The sequence below is a fragment of the Pseudophryne corroboree genome, chromosome 2, assembly GCF_028390025.1.
Source record: "Pseudophryne corroboree isolate aPseCor3 chromosome 2, aPseCor3.hap2, whole genome shotgun sequence".
Lineage (NCBI taxonomy): Eukaryota > Metazoa > Chordata > Amphibia > Anura > Myobatrachidae > Pseudophryne > Pseudophryne corroboree.
In genome coordinates this window covers 414,879,519-414,897,871 of record NC_086445.1, presented here as the reverse complement: position 1 = coordinate 414,897,871, position 18,353 = coordinate 414,879,519, and the positions used below count along the sequence as shown (strand labels likewise).

Genomic DNA, 18,353 nt, shown 5'->3' with positions numbered 1-18,353 from the left:
TGCAGTTTCTCCCCTTGGGTAAAGTAGTCACCGCCACACCACTTCCCCTACCCCCCATAAATTCCGTGTTGACCTTGTTGATTTTCCATCCAGGCAGTGTGGTCTAGCACTCTAAGATATCTATTTATCTACGACAGGAATTTGTCTGTTTTATAGAAATCTCCCTATTCTCTGCATATCCTGGATATAGTGCAGGGCTTGGCGGATGTTTATTCACATTACTTCGGCTATTTGCAATTTGGATAGTTTGTTGGTACTATCTGATGTTCATAGAGGAGGTTGCACAGCCTCTCAAGCAGCCCATGGTACAGTGGCTTTGGCCACAATATGGTTGAGATATGGTCCATGGATTGGTTGGTGCAAGTTTCCTTTTGGGCTCACTTTGGGAAGTGCTTCTCCAGTGACAAGGCTTGGTGTCTTGGTCAGGTGGCTGTGCAGGACGATTTCCACACATTTATATAGTTCTCTTTGTTTCGTGTCTTTGTTTCCAAATCGCCAGTTTGAGCGCAACAATTTTGCACACAGCTTTGACAAAGCATGCTGTACCCTTTTTAGGATTTCTTGGAGAAGTTCCAGTCTTCTACTGCCTCTCTATTCCTAGTAATCCATCTGAGGGATACTGCACTCCCAACTTGTGTAGTTTTGTTTAAAGTGTACATATTACTTTCTCCATTTGGCTAGGTTAGTTAAAACAACTTAAGATCCAGTGGAAATGGGAGGGTTTTCACCTGGCAGAATTTAGATTAAGTTTTCTTATTTGCCCCAGCGTCTTCCAGTGTCCTCCAAATGGATTACAAGGAATGGATTTTATGGTGTGTACAAATTTTTATTTCATGATTTTAGCATTTGGCTTACAGGACACATACTTCACCTGAATGACTTTAATGATTCCTTGAAAAATCCTACACCCTAGTAGCCATACTGTATGTTCATATTTTTTTGCATTTTATGTTTGTTTTTATTTCATTTAATATCACCTCCTCCTCACTAATGACACTTGATGGCTACTGCCATAGTAATTTTCATTTGGGAAATGTTGACCAACAATAAAAAGAGGGAACAGTACTTGACTGAAAACATTCCTATCTGTTTAAATAGCAAGTTAACAAGATAACCTTTTTTTTTTTTACAGTTTATAGATACTGTCATTTTATGAGATGTTGGCATATCTATGTCCACATTAAACTTGTTTTTTCATGGTAATCAATTATGTAATGGTTGTGACAATGTCATATGCATTTCTGGAAGTTGTACTGTACAATACACTGCTGCTTTTTAATCCTTTAATGCCATAGTCAAATATGTTATTTTAGTAAGATTTTTTTGTGATTCTAACTAGAGTATTTCTCAATTATCGTGCTTAATGAAGCAGCAGAGAACAAATGTGTATTTAATCCTTTTGTTTGTGAGGTCATTAAAGGGTCCAGTAAGCATAGCCAGGGGTAAATTATTCAGAGCACTAAGGAAAGAGATGAGTTTTAAATGCCATTTCACTTTATCACTCATACTCTATAGACCAAGTATTAGACATGTACATTTCGGAGAGTACAATTTTTAGTTTTAATTAAATTGTTTTTAATTGGTTATGGTTAGCATTCATGTTTTTATTTTTATTTTTTGTACATTATACAATACAATCTGTTTATGAATATATTGCTGCTTGCCTGTTTTGCAGTCTGCATTTTAGATTGTAATAAATATACTGTAATACTCTTTATGTACCTTTACTAGTAATTTCTACCTACCATATTAGTTTGATAAGCTATACCTAATTCATTGATATATAATAAATGCACAATTATATATCAATATATCCATCTTCCTCACCAAATGCACTACGTCCACCTCCCCTCACTGGCTTTCTTTCCCTTTCAGAATCCAATTCAAACTTCTCACACTCACTTACAAAGCCCTCACCCACTCCTCTCCCATTTACATCTCTGACCTTATCTCCCTTTACACACTCTCCCATCCTCTTTGCCCTGCTAATGCATGCTGCCTTTCCTGCTGACTAATTACTTCCTCCCACTCCTACCTTCAATATTTCTCACATGCTGCTCCCTTTCTCTGGAGTTCCCTTCCTCTCCCCCTCAGACACTCCACCTCTCTACAAAACTTCAAACGGGCTCTCAAGACCCACTTCTTCACCAAACCCTAATCTCATCATAACCCTCTGTTCCATGCTCACTGTCTACCCCATCTGTGCCACCCCTGTCTGTCTGCCCCTCCCCTATACAATGTAAGCTCTCATGAGCAGCACCCTCAACCTTCATGTGTTTATCCTTTTCTTACTTAAACCATCCTCGATGGCACCAAATTCCGTGGTTTTCTGCCACTCTGATACTTATGTCAGTGTTATTTACCCTGTACTTGTACTTATACGGGCAGTGCGGATGGTGTAATGGTTAGCAGAACTGCCTCACAGCACTAAGGTCATGGGTTTAATTCCCACCATGCGGAGTTTGTATATTCTCCCCGTACTTGCGTGGGTTTCCTCCGGGTGCTCCAGTTTCCTCCCGCAATCCAAAAATATACTGGTAGGTTAATTGGCTCCCAACAAAATCAACCCTAGTGTGAATGTGTCGGTGTGTACATGCGATAGGGAATATAGATTGTAAGCTCCACTGGGGCAGAGGCTGATGTGAATGGGCAAAATATTCTCTGTAAAGCGTTGCGGAATATGTGTGTGCTATATAAATAACTGGTAGTAGTAATAATAATAATAAAAAAATAATAATACCTGTCCTATATTGTCTTCAACTGTAAGTCACTATTGTTCCATTTTGATTTTTCATTTATGTACCCTGTAATTGGGCACTCCAGATCCCTTGTGGCACAATATAAATAAAAGATAATAATAATCATTGATGTGCAGTGATGAAGGCAGAGACTTTCCTATCATACAAACATTTGTGCCAGAGTTTTTACTGTATAAAGTATATGAAAAATACAAAGTATATGTTAGAAATATCTTTTTTGTATTATTTTAATAATTTTTATAGTAACTCTGGAGTAAAAAGTCTCCCCTGCTTACCTTTTCCACACTTCTCTTATCAAAACTCACCAAATTTCCAGGAGTTTATACCGCTGCACTTTTATATAATGCCCACATGAACCCTTTGGCTCATATATTGTGTGTAAATCTGGCTCAGGTACTAGCCAGTACCTCCTGAGTCATTTACTCACTGCACGTCCATGATGATAATAATAATAATAATAATAATAATAATTCACATGCCGTCTATTTAGGTTTATCATTATCATATATGATACTGAATAACTTCTCAATAATGCACAATAGCCATCCTATTACTACTAAACATTGAAAATGTCCAAATAATATAACTAGCACATGAAATTTTCATACTGCAAATCTGGAATGCAAGATTTATTTTACAAGGCTTCCATAAAAGATCTATTCTATTACCTTCAGATGAGGTAGCGAAAGAAAATGATACTCTATTTAGCTAAAATACATTTTATGTATTCTCAGTGGCCATTGTGAATGGCATTAATCAGAAAGTTCATTACCTAAGCATTTACCATGGAAAAAAATATTTTCAATAAAGATTCCTGGCAGTGTTTATAGCAAGAATCATAAACAATGAATGTTTTACAAGAAACTGTACTCTTTTTCAGTTTGGAAATTTCTAAATAATCTCTGGGCATCTTTCCACAGAAACTCTACAAAATTTTAAGTGAAGTTAAATCCGAAGTAGAAACAGTGATAAAGACTGGACGTCAGATAGTACAGAAACAACAAACGGAGAACCCTAAAGACCTGGATGAGAGGCTGACTGCTTTAAAATTGCAATACAACGAGTTAGGAGCAAAGGTAATATATTGATGTTGTAATGAGTGAATATTTAAACAAATTTCAATTCACTAGCTCTGACTTTATCATTTAAAGCCATCTTCACCAGGTAATGTTGACATTGACCGCTTCAACATTCATCATGTAGACAGTGATGAAATGTTGACATGTTAGAATATTAACATATTGTCCTGGTGGCCCAGCAGTGACTTTATAGCTCATGGCGGCTGCAATGGCTCCAGCAGTTTTCTGGCTGTCATGTGAAGTGATATTGGTCGACATTGTCATTGTCAAACTATTTATATATATATATATATATATATATATATATATATTCTACAAAGAATCCAGAATGCCAACTACAGTAATACTTTTAATTGCAATATGAACATAGCTGTTTTTGCTGGGGCTCCCTATAACTTCCCAAATTGAGAAAAATCACCAAAATCACTTGTTTTTGTTGTGTTCTTTTATACAAAAAATATTGCTTCTGAAAATAATTTGTCAAAATATGACTGATTTTAATGTTTTATTCATAGATCTCCCTTGTTTTGCGTGTGTCATATAGGTTTAATGTTCTAGTCCTCTTTTACTCTGCAGTTTAGCATAAACTAAAAATAGAAATCCCCACTAGAAAGTAAGGTATTTACATGGCAGAATGCCCCTTTCAAGCACTATAATATGTCTGCTATAATTGTTATTCACCCAAGCAGTACAAATAAAACTATTTTTGCTGAGGTCATAAGTCACCCTTTTACACATAGATAGAAATCTGAACATGTTACACTTATTAAGTATGGATATAGCCTGACAGAAGTAATGCAGGTTTGTTAAAATTCCGCAATGCACGTCTGATTAAAATGTTGCTTCAGGCTTGCCAGCAGGGTGCTTGTCCATTACCACTTCTACCTACACTATCCTCAGTCTATTGCACATAAGATTCAGAAATGTCACAGCATACATTATTTTAATCTCTTTCATTGCCGTCTGCAGGACTCCCTGTGAATTTAGTATTAGTGTTAAGTCATTTTTATCTGAAACCAACAAAGGTCTTTTTCATGCTATGTGCCCTGATACAGGAGTATTGTGCTATAATTCAAGAAACCTTCAAGGTTGGAGACCATAGGCTAATTTAAAAAGATGACTAGGGAATGGTTCTTAATTAAGCTGCCAAATTGCTTTAACCTTTCTATTTAATGCCATTTGAAGTAAGACATCTTGTTTAATTTTGTGATATAATAAAAAGGAGTATAGCTCACTGAGATACTCAGTGCTCTTAAGGCCCATACACACTGGGCAATTTTGAGCTGAAAGCAGATCACTTTTGGTGTGTTGAGCTGCTTTCAGCTCAAGACCACCCAGTGTCTATGCCCTGGTGATGAGCGGTGAGCGCTGATGCCTCATTGCCGGTGGCTGCCGTTCATCTGCTGGTATTACCAGCAGATGATCGGCAGAGTGGACGGCTTTCCATAGCGTCCTGCTATGGAAAGCCATTCACCCCCGCTGACATTGCTGGGGAGGGGGGAAAAGCGCTCAGTGTGTATGCACTGAGCGCTTTTCAGCCCAGCGATGTCAGCCATCCTCACTGTGCATACACGCTGGGCAAAAATGCCCAGTGTGTATGCACCTTAAGTGTTGAATCAGATCTGAGAAGGGTGGATTTCTGTGCAGGGTAAATACTGGCTGGTTCTGCATGCAGCCCACAAATGTTGGACAGCTTTTTTTTAACACCGCAATTTAGATTTCAGTTTGGACACACTCCACCCAAATCTAACTCTCTCTGCATATGCTACATTTTACATGGTATGAACATCTGCACCAGGACTTATTAATAATGATCAACTTTGCAGGAAACATACAGATTAGAAGCTTGTGAGTTAAGCCCATGCAAACTGCATCTCATTTATGACACTGTACTCTATAGTTTTATTTAGCATTTGTTTGGGCATGTTGGGGGTTATTCCGAGTTGATCATAGCTGTGCTAAATTTAGTACAGCTACGATCATAAACTCAGACATGCGGGGGGACACCCAGCACAGGGCTAGTCCACCCCGCATGTCAGTGCCCCCCCACACAAATACAAAAGCATCGCACAGTGGCGATGCTTTTGTATCTGTGGAGTAACTCCCAGCTGGCGCAGCACCTGCGGCTGGCCGGGAGTTGTCTGTCACTGCTGCTGGCCGCAGCGGCTGCATGAGATGTCACGCAGCCGCCGCGCCACTCTCCCCAACGGTCCGGCCATGCCTGTGTTTGCCGGACTGCACCTAGTAATTGGCTGATTAATGCCACCGTTCAGCCCCCTCCTGCCCAGTGACTGCCTCTGTCTCAGAGGCAATTGCTGGGCACTGACGACTGCCATGCGCCGGCGCACAGCGGTGCTGGCGCATGCGCAGTTCTGACCTGATCACTGCGCTGCAACAAACTGCAGCGAGCGATCAGGTCGGAATGACCCTCGTTGTGTCTTCAGTTCTGTCATATAAAGTATCAAGTTACCAATAAAGGCTGCAACATTTATACCTTTATGCTTCTCTATAAACGCAATATTCTTTTGAAAAATGAGTGATGACTATAGAGAGCTACATACAGGGGTTGATTGAGTGGTAGATGCGGAATTAGCTGCAGCTGCATCTATTGGTGTTTGCCCGTCTGTGAGTTTATGTAAATGCTGCTACAAATTCCCTCCCTGGTGTACATCTGCACTGCCAAGTGCCCACAGTGCCGGATGGTGCCCACTGTGATGTGTATGGCCTCCTGTGTAAGCAAATGAGCACCTGTGTATGCAACCACTTTCACTGACATGCCCGAGACACTTGCATAAAACGCCCATAAGAAGAACCATCTCCATGTGCATGCTAAGCCACCTCCCTGTTATCGCCCTTTAACACCCACTAAATTTTCAATACACTTCCTCATGTGTGCATCTGAAATTGCAACTTTGGTTCTATAGAGATACTCTCGGGATGCATGCATGGCACCACTTAGATGCATGTGCAGTAGTAAAAATTCACTCTGCTACGTCAAACATTAGCAGTGTGCCCACCTCTGAATCAGCCCTACAATCTTTATTCAAATACTGGATGGACCAGTTCTTGACAGACACAGTGTATTCATAATTCACAATGAAAATTGTGTGTACGCCTCTTACTCTAGAAGTCACAATGTCACCTTTACCATTATTGCACATGCAAACAGCATTCTACCAACATATCAGCAACAGCAAAAACAGAAAAAACAGAAATTGAATTTGTAAACAAATCCCAGCTAATGCTGCCTCAGTGTGTCTCATTATAGGTATCCGCTGTAAGATGCCCCTGTGCACACAACCTTAAAAGTGAATCTGTCCTACATAATGTAGGTTTTAATTTATTGTTTTGCTTTTTCTTTACTATGCACCCACACGCGCGCACACACACACACACACACACACACACACACACACTTCTAGATGAATTATGGGGATCCATCACCTGATGCCTCTCCATTTCCTAAATACTACCCACTAAAGATACAACTTTTCAAGAATTGTTCTAAAAAGTACTCACAATGTGGACAGGAACTGTTGTGTCACTGTTCCCCAAGGCTGCCAGAGCCTTCTGGATTCACTGCAGATTAGAGAACATTCATTTTTAATATGTCTTAGTAACAGAGATTCAGAGTATTGATCTCTGCAATTCTGGTATTTAGTGGGAGGAATGAGAATAAAAATAAATAAGGCAATTATAAGAGTGTGTCAGACAAATATGTTACCTGGGATGGGATGCATCAACACTAAAAATGTGGTCAATCCTCAGAAAATAAAGTTTTTAGAGGATTGGCTGGACCCAGTAGACAATGCCATCTGTAGATAGCATTACCTAATAGATGTCTAGGGGATTCTTAATGCAAAGTTCACTGAGAGGGATCCAATTGGTTCCCTCCCAGAAGTCTGATCAAAACAAAGGACAGGAAAGGGCTGTATAAATTCAAGTATACAATGTTACTATCTGCCATCAAATTCTACAGTATGTTTCTATGTAAACACATTATGCTTGCGACGAGTGGCAGGATGCATTGCATGCAAAATTGAAGCTTGATGCATCCTGCCCCTGGTATTGCTTTGCTTTGTTATTTCTTTACAATCAATAATACAAATTTAAAATATTAAAACCTTGTTTGGGCACCTTTTTATGCAAACAATCAATATACAGTATATACCAAAAACAACACATACTTATCAAGATTTACTTTGATAAAAATTTCACAGAACATTTCAACCCACAGACACATTTATAATGGGGATTTATTTGGTACATACTGTACATTAACCCTAACAGAAAGGATTAATACTGTACTTGGATGAGAGGGACTTTGATTGCATATTATTGTATTAACTGAATATATTTTGTAGATTTGAACAGAACCAAAACCCGGTCCAGATCCCCATGAGGTGATTCGATTCGAACCAAGACCTGGTTTGAATCTTCCCACAGTTCGGAATTTAGTTTTTAAATTTGATTTTTGGGTTGCAACAATTACATGATTTTAGCTGTTTTATAAAAAAAAAATATCAATGATTATAAATTTTTAATCCGTTTATAACCAAATCAAAATTGAATAAGAACCAAAACACTTGAGGGTGGTTTTGGCAAAACCAAAACACGATGATGAGTTAGAACCAAAACCAAAACACAGGGGTCTGTGCACATCTCTAATAATTAGGTAAAATTATTACAGTAAGGTCCACTCTCATTCTTCATTTGCTGCTAATGAGTATTACACTATATATTCTAAAAAAGAAACTTCATTCACTTAAACAGTAGTAGAACAAATGCAAGAAATCCAAGCAAGTGATTACTGTTAACAAACATCTGTGCTGTAGATGGCAGTCTTTCAATTCTTCTTTACACAGGCCTGGTGTTCAGATACAAAATCTATTTTGGTTTTGTGGGAATTAAAATGCTATGTTTATCTTAGCAAAATGCAACCACAGAATATAGTCTAATTGTCTAAATAAATAAATGTTGCACATTTTGAACTTAAAACTTCAACTTTATAATTGCATTCAATAAAATTGCAGTCCCTCAAGAGAAATTTTAGAAAACAGCATTTGTCATGGATATACAATGTGCAGTGCTAACGTAAAGATTATGATAACCCATTATTTTCAATTAGCTTCTCTCCTTTTAACATTGCTAGATAAAGTATGCACACAGTTTGTATTTTGCTTTAATTAGTGAAATTTTTAGTAATTTGTCATTTATTCCAAAATTTCCAAAATGCTTGAAGCACTAATTGTACAATTATTATAAAGCAGAATTTTCCAACACTGTTCAAGATAACTAATAATAAGTAATAGCAAAAACATTACCACGGTCACTTTTATAATACTGAACATTTGCACATACTCAAGAACTACATTTACTGTACTGCCTACAAAGTTTGTGCCACTAATAATGTCATGAAGAAGCCTTGAAATAAATTCTTAATTTGACAATCAAGTAAAAAATATTTGAAGACCTATCATTTTAACACAATTACTGTATAGCACCTTGCACACTACTGTATGTGTGACCTAAAAAAAGAAATTTCTCCAGTGCTCCCACTGCAGTTTATAAAGGGACCTTACTCTTTCTGCTGCTCTGCTCCATCCCACCTCCCTCTCTGCTAGGGTTGCCACCTCATCCCTTTAATTCTGGACACATATTTATTACACAAGTTCTGTGGCTGGCTGACTTCAAGACTGCATTTCTCATTGTTTTAATCAGCCACAGAACCTGTGTAATTAATATGTGTCCAGAACTAAAGGGATGAGGTGGCAACCCTACTCTCTGCTGGTCTGCACTATCCTACCCCCTGCCCTGTCCCACCCCACCTCACCCTCTGTCCACTTCTCCACTCTGTTCTGTCTTCTGCTCTATACCGGTCTGACTACACTCTTTCCCACGCTTCCCTCTCCATCTGCCCTGCTGCTACACACATATAACCATTCTGATTGGGTGGTCATTCTTCTCTCCATCTAGGCTAGGGTAAGTCTCATCGCACAGTGAGAGCCATTGGAGGGGTGGCGCTTGCCAATTCTCACTGTCCATGCATATTGGGGACAAAACAGACCATTGGAGATTATTATAAAAATGCAAGATCTGTCAGCCCTCCCAGAGACTTTATCTTACTGTATATTATAGGCTCCCTGCGAGTAGGGAAGATTAGGGAATTTTCTTTTTAAGTCATACAAATTGTGCAAAGCACTATGTAAAATGGCTATTATTTAAAAAAAAAAAAAGACTGGTCCTCTTTCATAATCCACATAATTTGTAAGGCGCTGCAGATTCCACAGCACAAGACAGTGTTATAAATCATGCAAAATACAATTTTAATATAAAAAGTATATATGAGACGGATGCAAAAATGAAACAGAGGGGTCTATTCATCATACCTTAATTTTTACAAAAGTTGGTGAAAATTAACATTAAGGTTCAGAGCCATTCATTAACAGCGTAGCACAGGATATATCACTGATGTCTCCTGGTTATATTTCTTTTCCAATAATCTTCACAGACCTTATACTTTAGTATGAGGATGTGGTACTTGTGCCATTCATCAAGTTCGGAACATTCTGAGATGACTTACAGCCTCTGAAAGTGTGCACAAGCTGTGTTTACATATCCGCTTGGGCAAAAGAGGGATCATTTCAAATCCCAGTCCCCCCCAACCCCCAACTCCCCCCGTCCCCGCCTCCCGACCCTCTTTGCAGGATTTCTGAATATGCTGCTCGCAGAGCTGTTGTGTCCCTGTGTCGGACCATCCACACCAGGCTCCCCATGATCTGGAAGGATTTTTGTAATTATCGCTGGATCTGGGGGTGGGGCTTATGTGACTGTCAATTCGACTGCCAGTGCTCGTTCAACAGACTGTGCATGTTCGTGATGTCCATGGCACATGTATGACTGTGAAGAACATTGGAGGAAGACGGCAGCAGATGAAAACTCACTAACCTCCGTAAAGCTGATTCCACAAAAGGAACAGCTTTTATGTAAATTATTATTATTATCCTTTATTTATATGGCGCCACAAGGGTTCCGCAGCGCCCAATTACAAAGTACATAAACAAATAATCAAACATGAAAACAGCAACTTACAGTTGATGACAGTATAGGACAAGTACAGGGTAAATAAACATAGTTACATCAGCAGATGACACTGGAATAAGTATCAGGTGGCAGAAGACTGATGGATTTGGTGCAGTTGAAGATTATTAAAGTAATAAAGGATAAGCACATGAGGGAAGAGGGCCCTGCTCGTGAGAGCTTACATTCTACATTAGCTTTACATTATGTAAAGGAGGTTTAATAAAAGCTTATGTTTTTTTGGGTAGAACTGGATGTGAGTTCTAAACTTAATTAATGCCTCTAATTTTTTAGGTATGATGAATAAACCCCAAAATGTTAAGTGGGTCCTGCTTGTAAAGGATTGCATCCTAAAGGAATGATCTTTAAATGCATCTTCAAATTCACTTGGAGCTTTCGAGCAGGGCCAGATCTAGACTTTATGGCGCCCCGGGCAAAACAATAGGGGTGTGGCTTCATGGGGAAGGGGCGTGGTCAGTTATGCCCCCTGTAGAGTTGTGCCCCCAGTAGAGTTGAGCCCTCTAGTTGTGCTGTGCCCCCAGTACTGTATCCCCTGTAGAGTTGTGCCCACTAGTTGCGCCGTGCACCCAGTACTGTGCCCCTTGTAGAGTTGTGCCCCCTAGTTGCACAGCTTAAAAAAAATAATACTTACAATCCCCGTTCCTGCTTCCCGACTGCTGCTGCCCTCCTTCTTCTGCCGCCGGTGTTGCTCATCTGATCTATGGGAGAGACGTCATGACGTCTCTCCCATAGCAGTGCATAGACACTAGAGGTCAATTATGACCCCTAGTGTCTATGTGCCGCTCCCACAATGCAGTGCGGTGTGTGATGACTTCATCGCACACAGCACCACATCTACCGAGCATCGGGGGCACCAGTAGCGGATCTTGCCATGGCGGCGGCGCCCTCCGGAGGGCGGCGCCCAGGGCAAAAATCCTGCGTGCCCGTAGCAAGATCCGCTACTGCTTTCTAGTACAGTACAAATGAATGCCATTAATACCTGCAATAAGCCAAACTTACACAGCACTGCTGAATCTGCCTTTTAAAATATTTACAAAACTTGTTTTACTTATTGTACTTGATCATTAGCTAAGTTCATACTATACATTTACAACTGCCAAATTTTCCTCAATGGCTTCAGAGGCAGCATGCTTCATAATGTTCTGTGAATAAGTATTAGAAGATAGAACCTATGATTGAGTACTGCATATTGGGTTTACATCTAAGCATTGGTTTACATATTTCAGATAATAGTTATATAATTGTTGTCTTAATCAGGTGACTGAAGGAAAGCAGATGCTGGAAAAATGCCTAAAATTCTCAAGGAAGCTAAGGAAAGAGATGAGCAGCTTAACTGAATGGTTAGCCACAACAGATACCGAAGTGACAAAGAGATCATCTGAGGAGGGTATGCCAACTAATTTAGAGGAAGAGATAGCCTGGAGCAAGGTGAGTGCATTACAACTACCTATTGCTATAACATTATTCTAGTAACAAGTAGAAGTATAAAAACAAATCTACCAGCAGTCTTTGTACCCAATTTCAACCCATACTGTATTAGCCATTTTCATTGCAAGAAAAGCTTCCTCAACCAGTTTCCAAACATATTTTCATAGTTCATTATTTAATTAGACCTGGGAAATTGTTGGAGACACCGGAACAGAGAATTGTCTCATATGTACATGCATGGCTTAAAGTGGTCCAGGAGAGGTGGTGAAAATCATTTCCCCTGCCAACTACTCCCCACACTTCTCATTAGGCGGAGCCAGGGCCATTGCTAGGGTGTTCGGTTTCCCTCTGCAAACTATACATTTTTGCATTACCTCCCATACTTTATAAAGGGACAGTTGTCTCACAAGGAAGGGGCGTGTTCACACAATAGCACGCCCAATACAAATTACACCACACAGTAGCACAATCTTCTTCCTATTACACCACATGTAGTGCTCCTGAATGATATTCCACCACATAGTAGCGCCCCTTATTCATATTACGTCACTCAGTAGTGCCCTTTTTTCACATTATGCTACACAGTGGTACCGCTTATACACATTATGGAATTACTGTGCAAGGCCGTGGAGGAGGTTGAACTAGTTCCGGATTCAATTACAGGTGGTGGTGGCCTGAGAACCTGTTTCCACAATATGCATGTAACATTATTACTTATGGTACATTTGGATGCCATGCCTTTTCTTTGTTGGTCTGTTAACTGCATTCTTTCTCAGGCCCCGACGACAAAAATTTCTATTAATAGAGGCACTCCTAAAATACTCAAATTATTTTACTGTCTTATTGAGACCGACAGAATTTCACCTGTCTGACATATACCACAGAACTGAGTATTTCATATGTCTTCCTTATTAAATAGGAGGTATGTTTTGAAGGTAAATAAATTGGAAAATAGCACTGGATAATAAAAGAGAGTAGGGTGCTATATACAGTGGCATTAATACAAGAGCCAGCAACAACTGGGGGCAGGGTTGCAAGCAGGGGGATACAGGAGGTACACAATTAAGGGTACTGGCAGACAATGGGTCTTGAGACCCTTCTTGTGGCACTGATGATCACAGCAAACTTTGCAGCCCGGATCATTGCTGCCAGCAGATCTGGATTAGGGGAACAAGAGGCCTTTTGCTTGGGTCCCCCTTTCTCATGGTATCCCTTTTTCTCCAGAAGCAACTGTGTGTACTTCGTATACAGCGCAGCCCCTAACTTCCAGAAAGCATTTCCCTACTCCACCCCCCGCTTCCTTTCTTCCTCTACTACTCAACTGGCTACTACTGCTTTGATGCACCCTGTTACTGTGCACTGTGCATCTTGTGCAAAAGAAGACATCGGGAGTAGAATAATCTCCCAGTTTCACGCCACATCTACAGCTCTCTGTCTACAATTTTGTGTGGGTATTTCTCTCCCTACCTTTCTCACCATGGACTGGATTTATCATACATTGCATATTCTATACAACACATGCCACCTCTTTACACATGCATTCCAGCATTTGTTAATGCTATATACATGAATATTTCCACTCAGGACAGCTCTTCCTATTTGAGGACTTCCGGGTTTATGACCCGGGAGTCCTGTTGCACATGTGAGGCCATCGGCCAACACATGCGCAAGCACTGGAGGATATCTCTTAGGGGACTCATTGTGGATAGAAGCCCATAGGCTTATGTAGGCAATGCCATCTCTAAATGATTTGCTTTCTGCAGCTTGATACGTATGAGGATTGCTGCAAACATCCAAAAACTGCAGTTTTCAGAGGTTTGACTGCATGTTACTGCTTGGTACTGTACATCCTGCCCAATGTGTGCCCCTGCTCAGTCCCATACTGTATGTGTCCCACCCCTCCCGCTGTGTTTGTCTCTTCCCCTAACTTCTGTCTTGCCTCCAGATGATGGTAATAAAGTTACACCTCTGTCTGCAAAAGTGAGAAATTGACAGGGTTGTTTTTTTCATGTGTCTCAGAGACAGAAAGTTAAGCCACATCTTAACCACATATCTAGGAGAGTTTTGACATTTGTGTCTCATTCCACTGTAAAAAATTGTTGGGCACCAGTTCATACATGAATGCTACTCCTCATCAATGTGCAATTCCCTTCTGCATTTCTGTTATGTAGAAAAAAAATCTATAGTAGAGTTTGCAAATGCAAATCAGAAAAGAGGACACTTATTCAGACACTTTTTCAATAATGCAGGTTATCAGCAGGTCAATTGGACCAGCCTGTGGATTTCTCAGATAATCTATACTAGGTCTATCTGGAGCCAATTTTCATATAGTCCCATCATGTGTTTAAAGCTATTATTAAAATGAGACATATATGTTTTACTTGTTATAATTCTTTTGGTAACAGAAGGAGTATGTAAAACACTTGATGCACCTAAAGTTTTAACAATCAGCCCAATAATTGTATCAAGTTCCGTACAAGTTACCATTCTAAAAAAAAATGATAGGATAAGAAGAGAATCATCATTCCTGCAAAACACAGCAAGGCAGCTGATTGTAATTACTAGTTTTTGACTTTTAAATCAATTCTAGTAGGTGACACCCCATTGCTGTTCAATATTTTTTCTCATTTTCACTTGCTTTTATGCCCTGCAGAGAAGTCTATATAAAACATCAGCCTGCCTAAATCTTTGATTAATACTGGGATCTTATCAACCAGTGTTAGAGGACAAATGTCACATTTCAAGGAACAAATTGCATATCCTTCCAGTTTAATATATTACAGGCAGTGTGTCAATCATCGACCAAACAAAACAAATGTGACATTTACTAATTCTTTAAAATCCCCCTGCTTCAATGTTCTTGAAATCAGTGTTACCTATTTTAAACCAGAATACTATTTTTAAAAGATAATATACGGCTTCTTTACATTAAACTTAGATTAAAAAGCTTAAAATTTATATTTGGTTTCCCTTCTAGATATGAATGCTTGTGAAGACACAGTATAATAAACATGCCCTTATTATCCTGCCACCTCATTGTCTATGTACAGGGCCAGAATAATGGTGGTGGCGGCCCAGAGCAAAGTAGATTGTGGGGGGCCCCCACTACTACTACGATTGCTGGCAAAGTACCCCTCCCCAAAAAAATTCCATCAGTATTCACTGCTGCACCTTTGTATAATGCCCACATGAACCATTTTGCTTATATATTGTGTGCAAATCTGGCTCTGGTACTAGCCAGTGCCTACTGAGCCATTTACCTCACCGCAAGTCCCTGATGCACACAAATACCTACAGTACACATACACACACACACACACACACACACACACACACACACTTATAGACAGATACACCATCACTTACAAAGAAGCAGGGAATGCAGGCTGACCAGCAGACATTGGCGGCTTGAAGTCACTGTCTCGCGGGATTTCCCTGTCCCATAAGACTGACTGTGCAGGAGTTCCTCGGTGGATGCTGAACAGCTAAGCCGCTGAAGGAAGATGCCTACATTTCAAAACACAGACTGTCACCCCTGCCTTAATCCAGCTCTAGGTGTGTCCCTGTTTCTCCATCATCCAACCGGTAGCTTATAGCAGTATTTAGGAATATGTGCACATACTGTATATGCACTTGTTCTATAAAATATCAAATGAAGGGGTCTTGTCCCAATTTGAAAAGCCCAAATGCCAGTGATAGCCATCACTGCATTTTGCTGGTGATAGTGTAAGACCCCAGAGTTGGCAGGTGTCTAAGTGGTTGGAAGAGGTATCACAGATGTTTGGTGACTGCTTGACAGACCCTTTCCCTAAGAGGTTTTCCCCCATACCTTGTTCATTGTACCTTTCTCAGAGAGGTAAGATTGATTGATACACAACAGTGATTCACTGACAGCAATCTCCAACAGGAAGTTTAGTTTATTGAGCCTCAAGGAACTCTGGATTAAAGATGGCGATTAGTTATTTGGCAAAAATGGACAATCACAATAATAATGAAGAATTAAAGATGGCAATAAAATCACATTTGACTACAGCTTACAGTACACTGGAACATTTAATAATTCAGTGGTTCCATCAATCTAATCATCGATGCATGTATATTCCAAGAAAATAAGACAATAAAGTTAATGATTAAGAATACTGCTTCAATAGCAAGCACAACTTTTCTATCTATCCCTGATAAGAATGTCCCAATCTTCACTGGCAATTTATGTTGGAGCTCTTGGATCCTAAAGTACCACACTTTGGCAATGGGGTGACAGCACTTGTGAGGCAATATTAATCTTGGGCTTTATTAGCAGTAATGTCACTGGTCTTTAGTATTGCAAAAATAATGTAAATAGCAAAGGTATTTCAGAATATCTAGCAATGCAACTTTCTCTGTAATAATTAATCCTTGAACAAAAAACTCAGTCTTTACTCTTTAAAGCAGCTCAATGGCTCTCTCCAGTTCCTCTCACATGTAATGTCTCTGTCATGGTAACTGTGTTGAAGCAGGGGCTATTCTGTAGGATTTTCTATTAAGGGCCTGTAGCATCCCTTCTCTCCGTGATGTTGTAAGCAGTATGTATGTGACAAATAGACAATTGGGTCTAGCACTAGCCCACTTGCAGTCTGCAACACAGTCTTTGTTTACTCACTCTGAACCTCTCAGGTTATTCTGCTCTCTCTCTGGACCTGTCTCAGCGGTTTTCAGCCTCTCAAGATGGCCACAGTGACTTGACTGGTCTGCCCTTTATCCCCTGCTGTACCAGTCTAACACTCTCTTGGTTGCAAACACTGTTATTTCCATTTTTAAAGGGGCACACACAATAGGCTTTGGGGTGCCATAATAGGCTTCATCAACTTTCTCATAAGGAAGCCTGTTTAAGAAGGACTGCCTCTGGATTCCAATAGAAGAGGTACTGCAGAAGGATAAAAGTGCTTGCATTAAATAAATAATTTCTTCGTAAAATAAAAGTAGTGCAACATTTATTTCTATTTTTTACAGATTTTTTTTACTTTTCTATGACGTGGAACTAGAAGCACAATTCTAAGTCTCCAGTTCCTCCATACAGGTGCATGCACAGAATGCCCCAACAAACTGTTAGAGTGCTCTAAAAGTTTGCAAAACAAAGTAATGAAAAGGCCATGGAAAAGTTGTAGTAATTCTTCTTTGCTACACTGCCAGCTTGGAACTTGGGGGGTCATTCCGAGTTGATCACTAGTGAAAAATGTTCACAGCGCAGCGATTAAGTGAAAAAGTGGCACTTCTGCGCATGCATATGAGGCGCAGTGCACACGCGCGACGTACTTTCACAACGGCCGATGTAATTTTACACAAGGTCTAGCGACGCTTTTCAGTCACAATGCCAGCCGCAGAGCGATTGACAGGAAGAGGGCGTTTCTGGGTGTCAACTGACCGTTTTCAGGGAGTGTTCGAAAAAACACAGGCATGCCAGGAAAAACACAAGCATGGCTGGCCGAATGCAGGGCATGTTTGTGACGTCAAATCCGGAACTGAACAGTCTGAAGTGATCGCAAGCTAGTAGGTCTGGAGCTACTCTGAAACTGCACAAATTATTTTTGTAGCTGCTCTGCGATCCTTTAGTTCGCACTTCTGCTAATCTAAAATACACTCCCAGAGGGTGGCGGCTTAGCATTTGCACGGCTGCTAAAAACTGCTAGTGAGCGATCAACTCGGAATGACCCCCCTTAGTTCAAAGTCAAAATTTTATCAGATTATAGAAAGAAAATGACATTTATGGAACATAAAATTGATTAGTGCACTCCAATTTTTAGAATATACTAAGCCATAAATGTAGTTGGTGATGTAAAGTGAAACATCTGTGTGCCAGCATCTTAACCGAGGAGACACTTTAGCAAAATTCAAAAAGTGGCTAACACCATTTGAGCTTTGTTGCAACACATTGATCCATGGCAAAAGCCAGATCATATGCTCTGAAAATTATATTTTGCTGTTTCCTTTGAATATAAAGGTGGATATA

At 40.0% G+C, this 18,353-nt stretch overlaps 1 protein-coding gene across 12 annotated transcripts in view; it reads left to right on the top strand.

Moving 5' to 3' along the window:
* Window positions 1-18,353, top strand: part of DMD (dystrophin) — a 3,641,189-nt gene that overhangs the window by 1,550,607 nt on the left and 2,072,229 nt on the right. For all 12 annotated transcript variants that reach the window (XR_010221499.1, XM_063953479.1, XM_063953476.1 and 9 more), the window contains 2 exons: window positions 3,680-3,835; window positions 12,197-12,367. Coding sequence is in view for 11 of the 12 variants with exons in the window: in XM_063953479.1 (XP_063809549.1) it covers window positions 3,680-3,835; window positions 12,197-12,367 (327 nt within the window). In the remaining variant the exon portion in view is untranslated. The remainder of the gene's footprint in view (window positions 1-3,679; window positions 3,836-12,196; window positions 12,368-18,353) is intronic.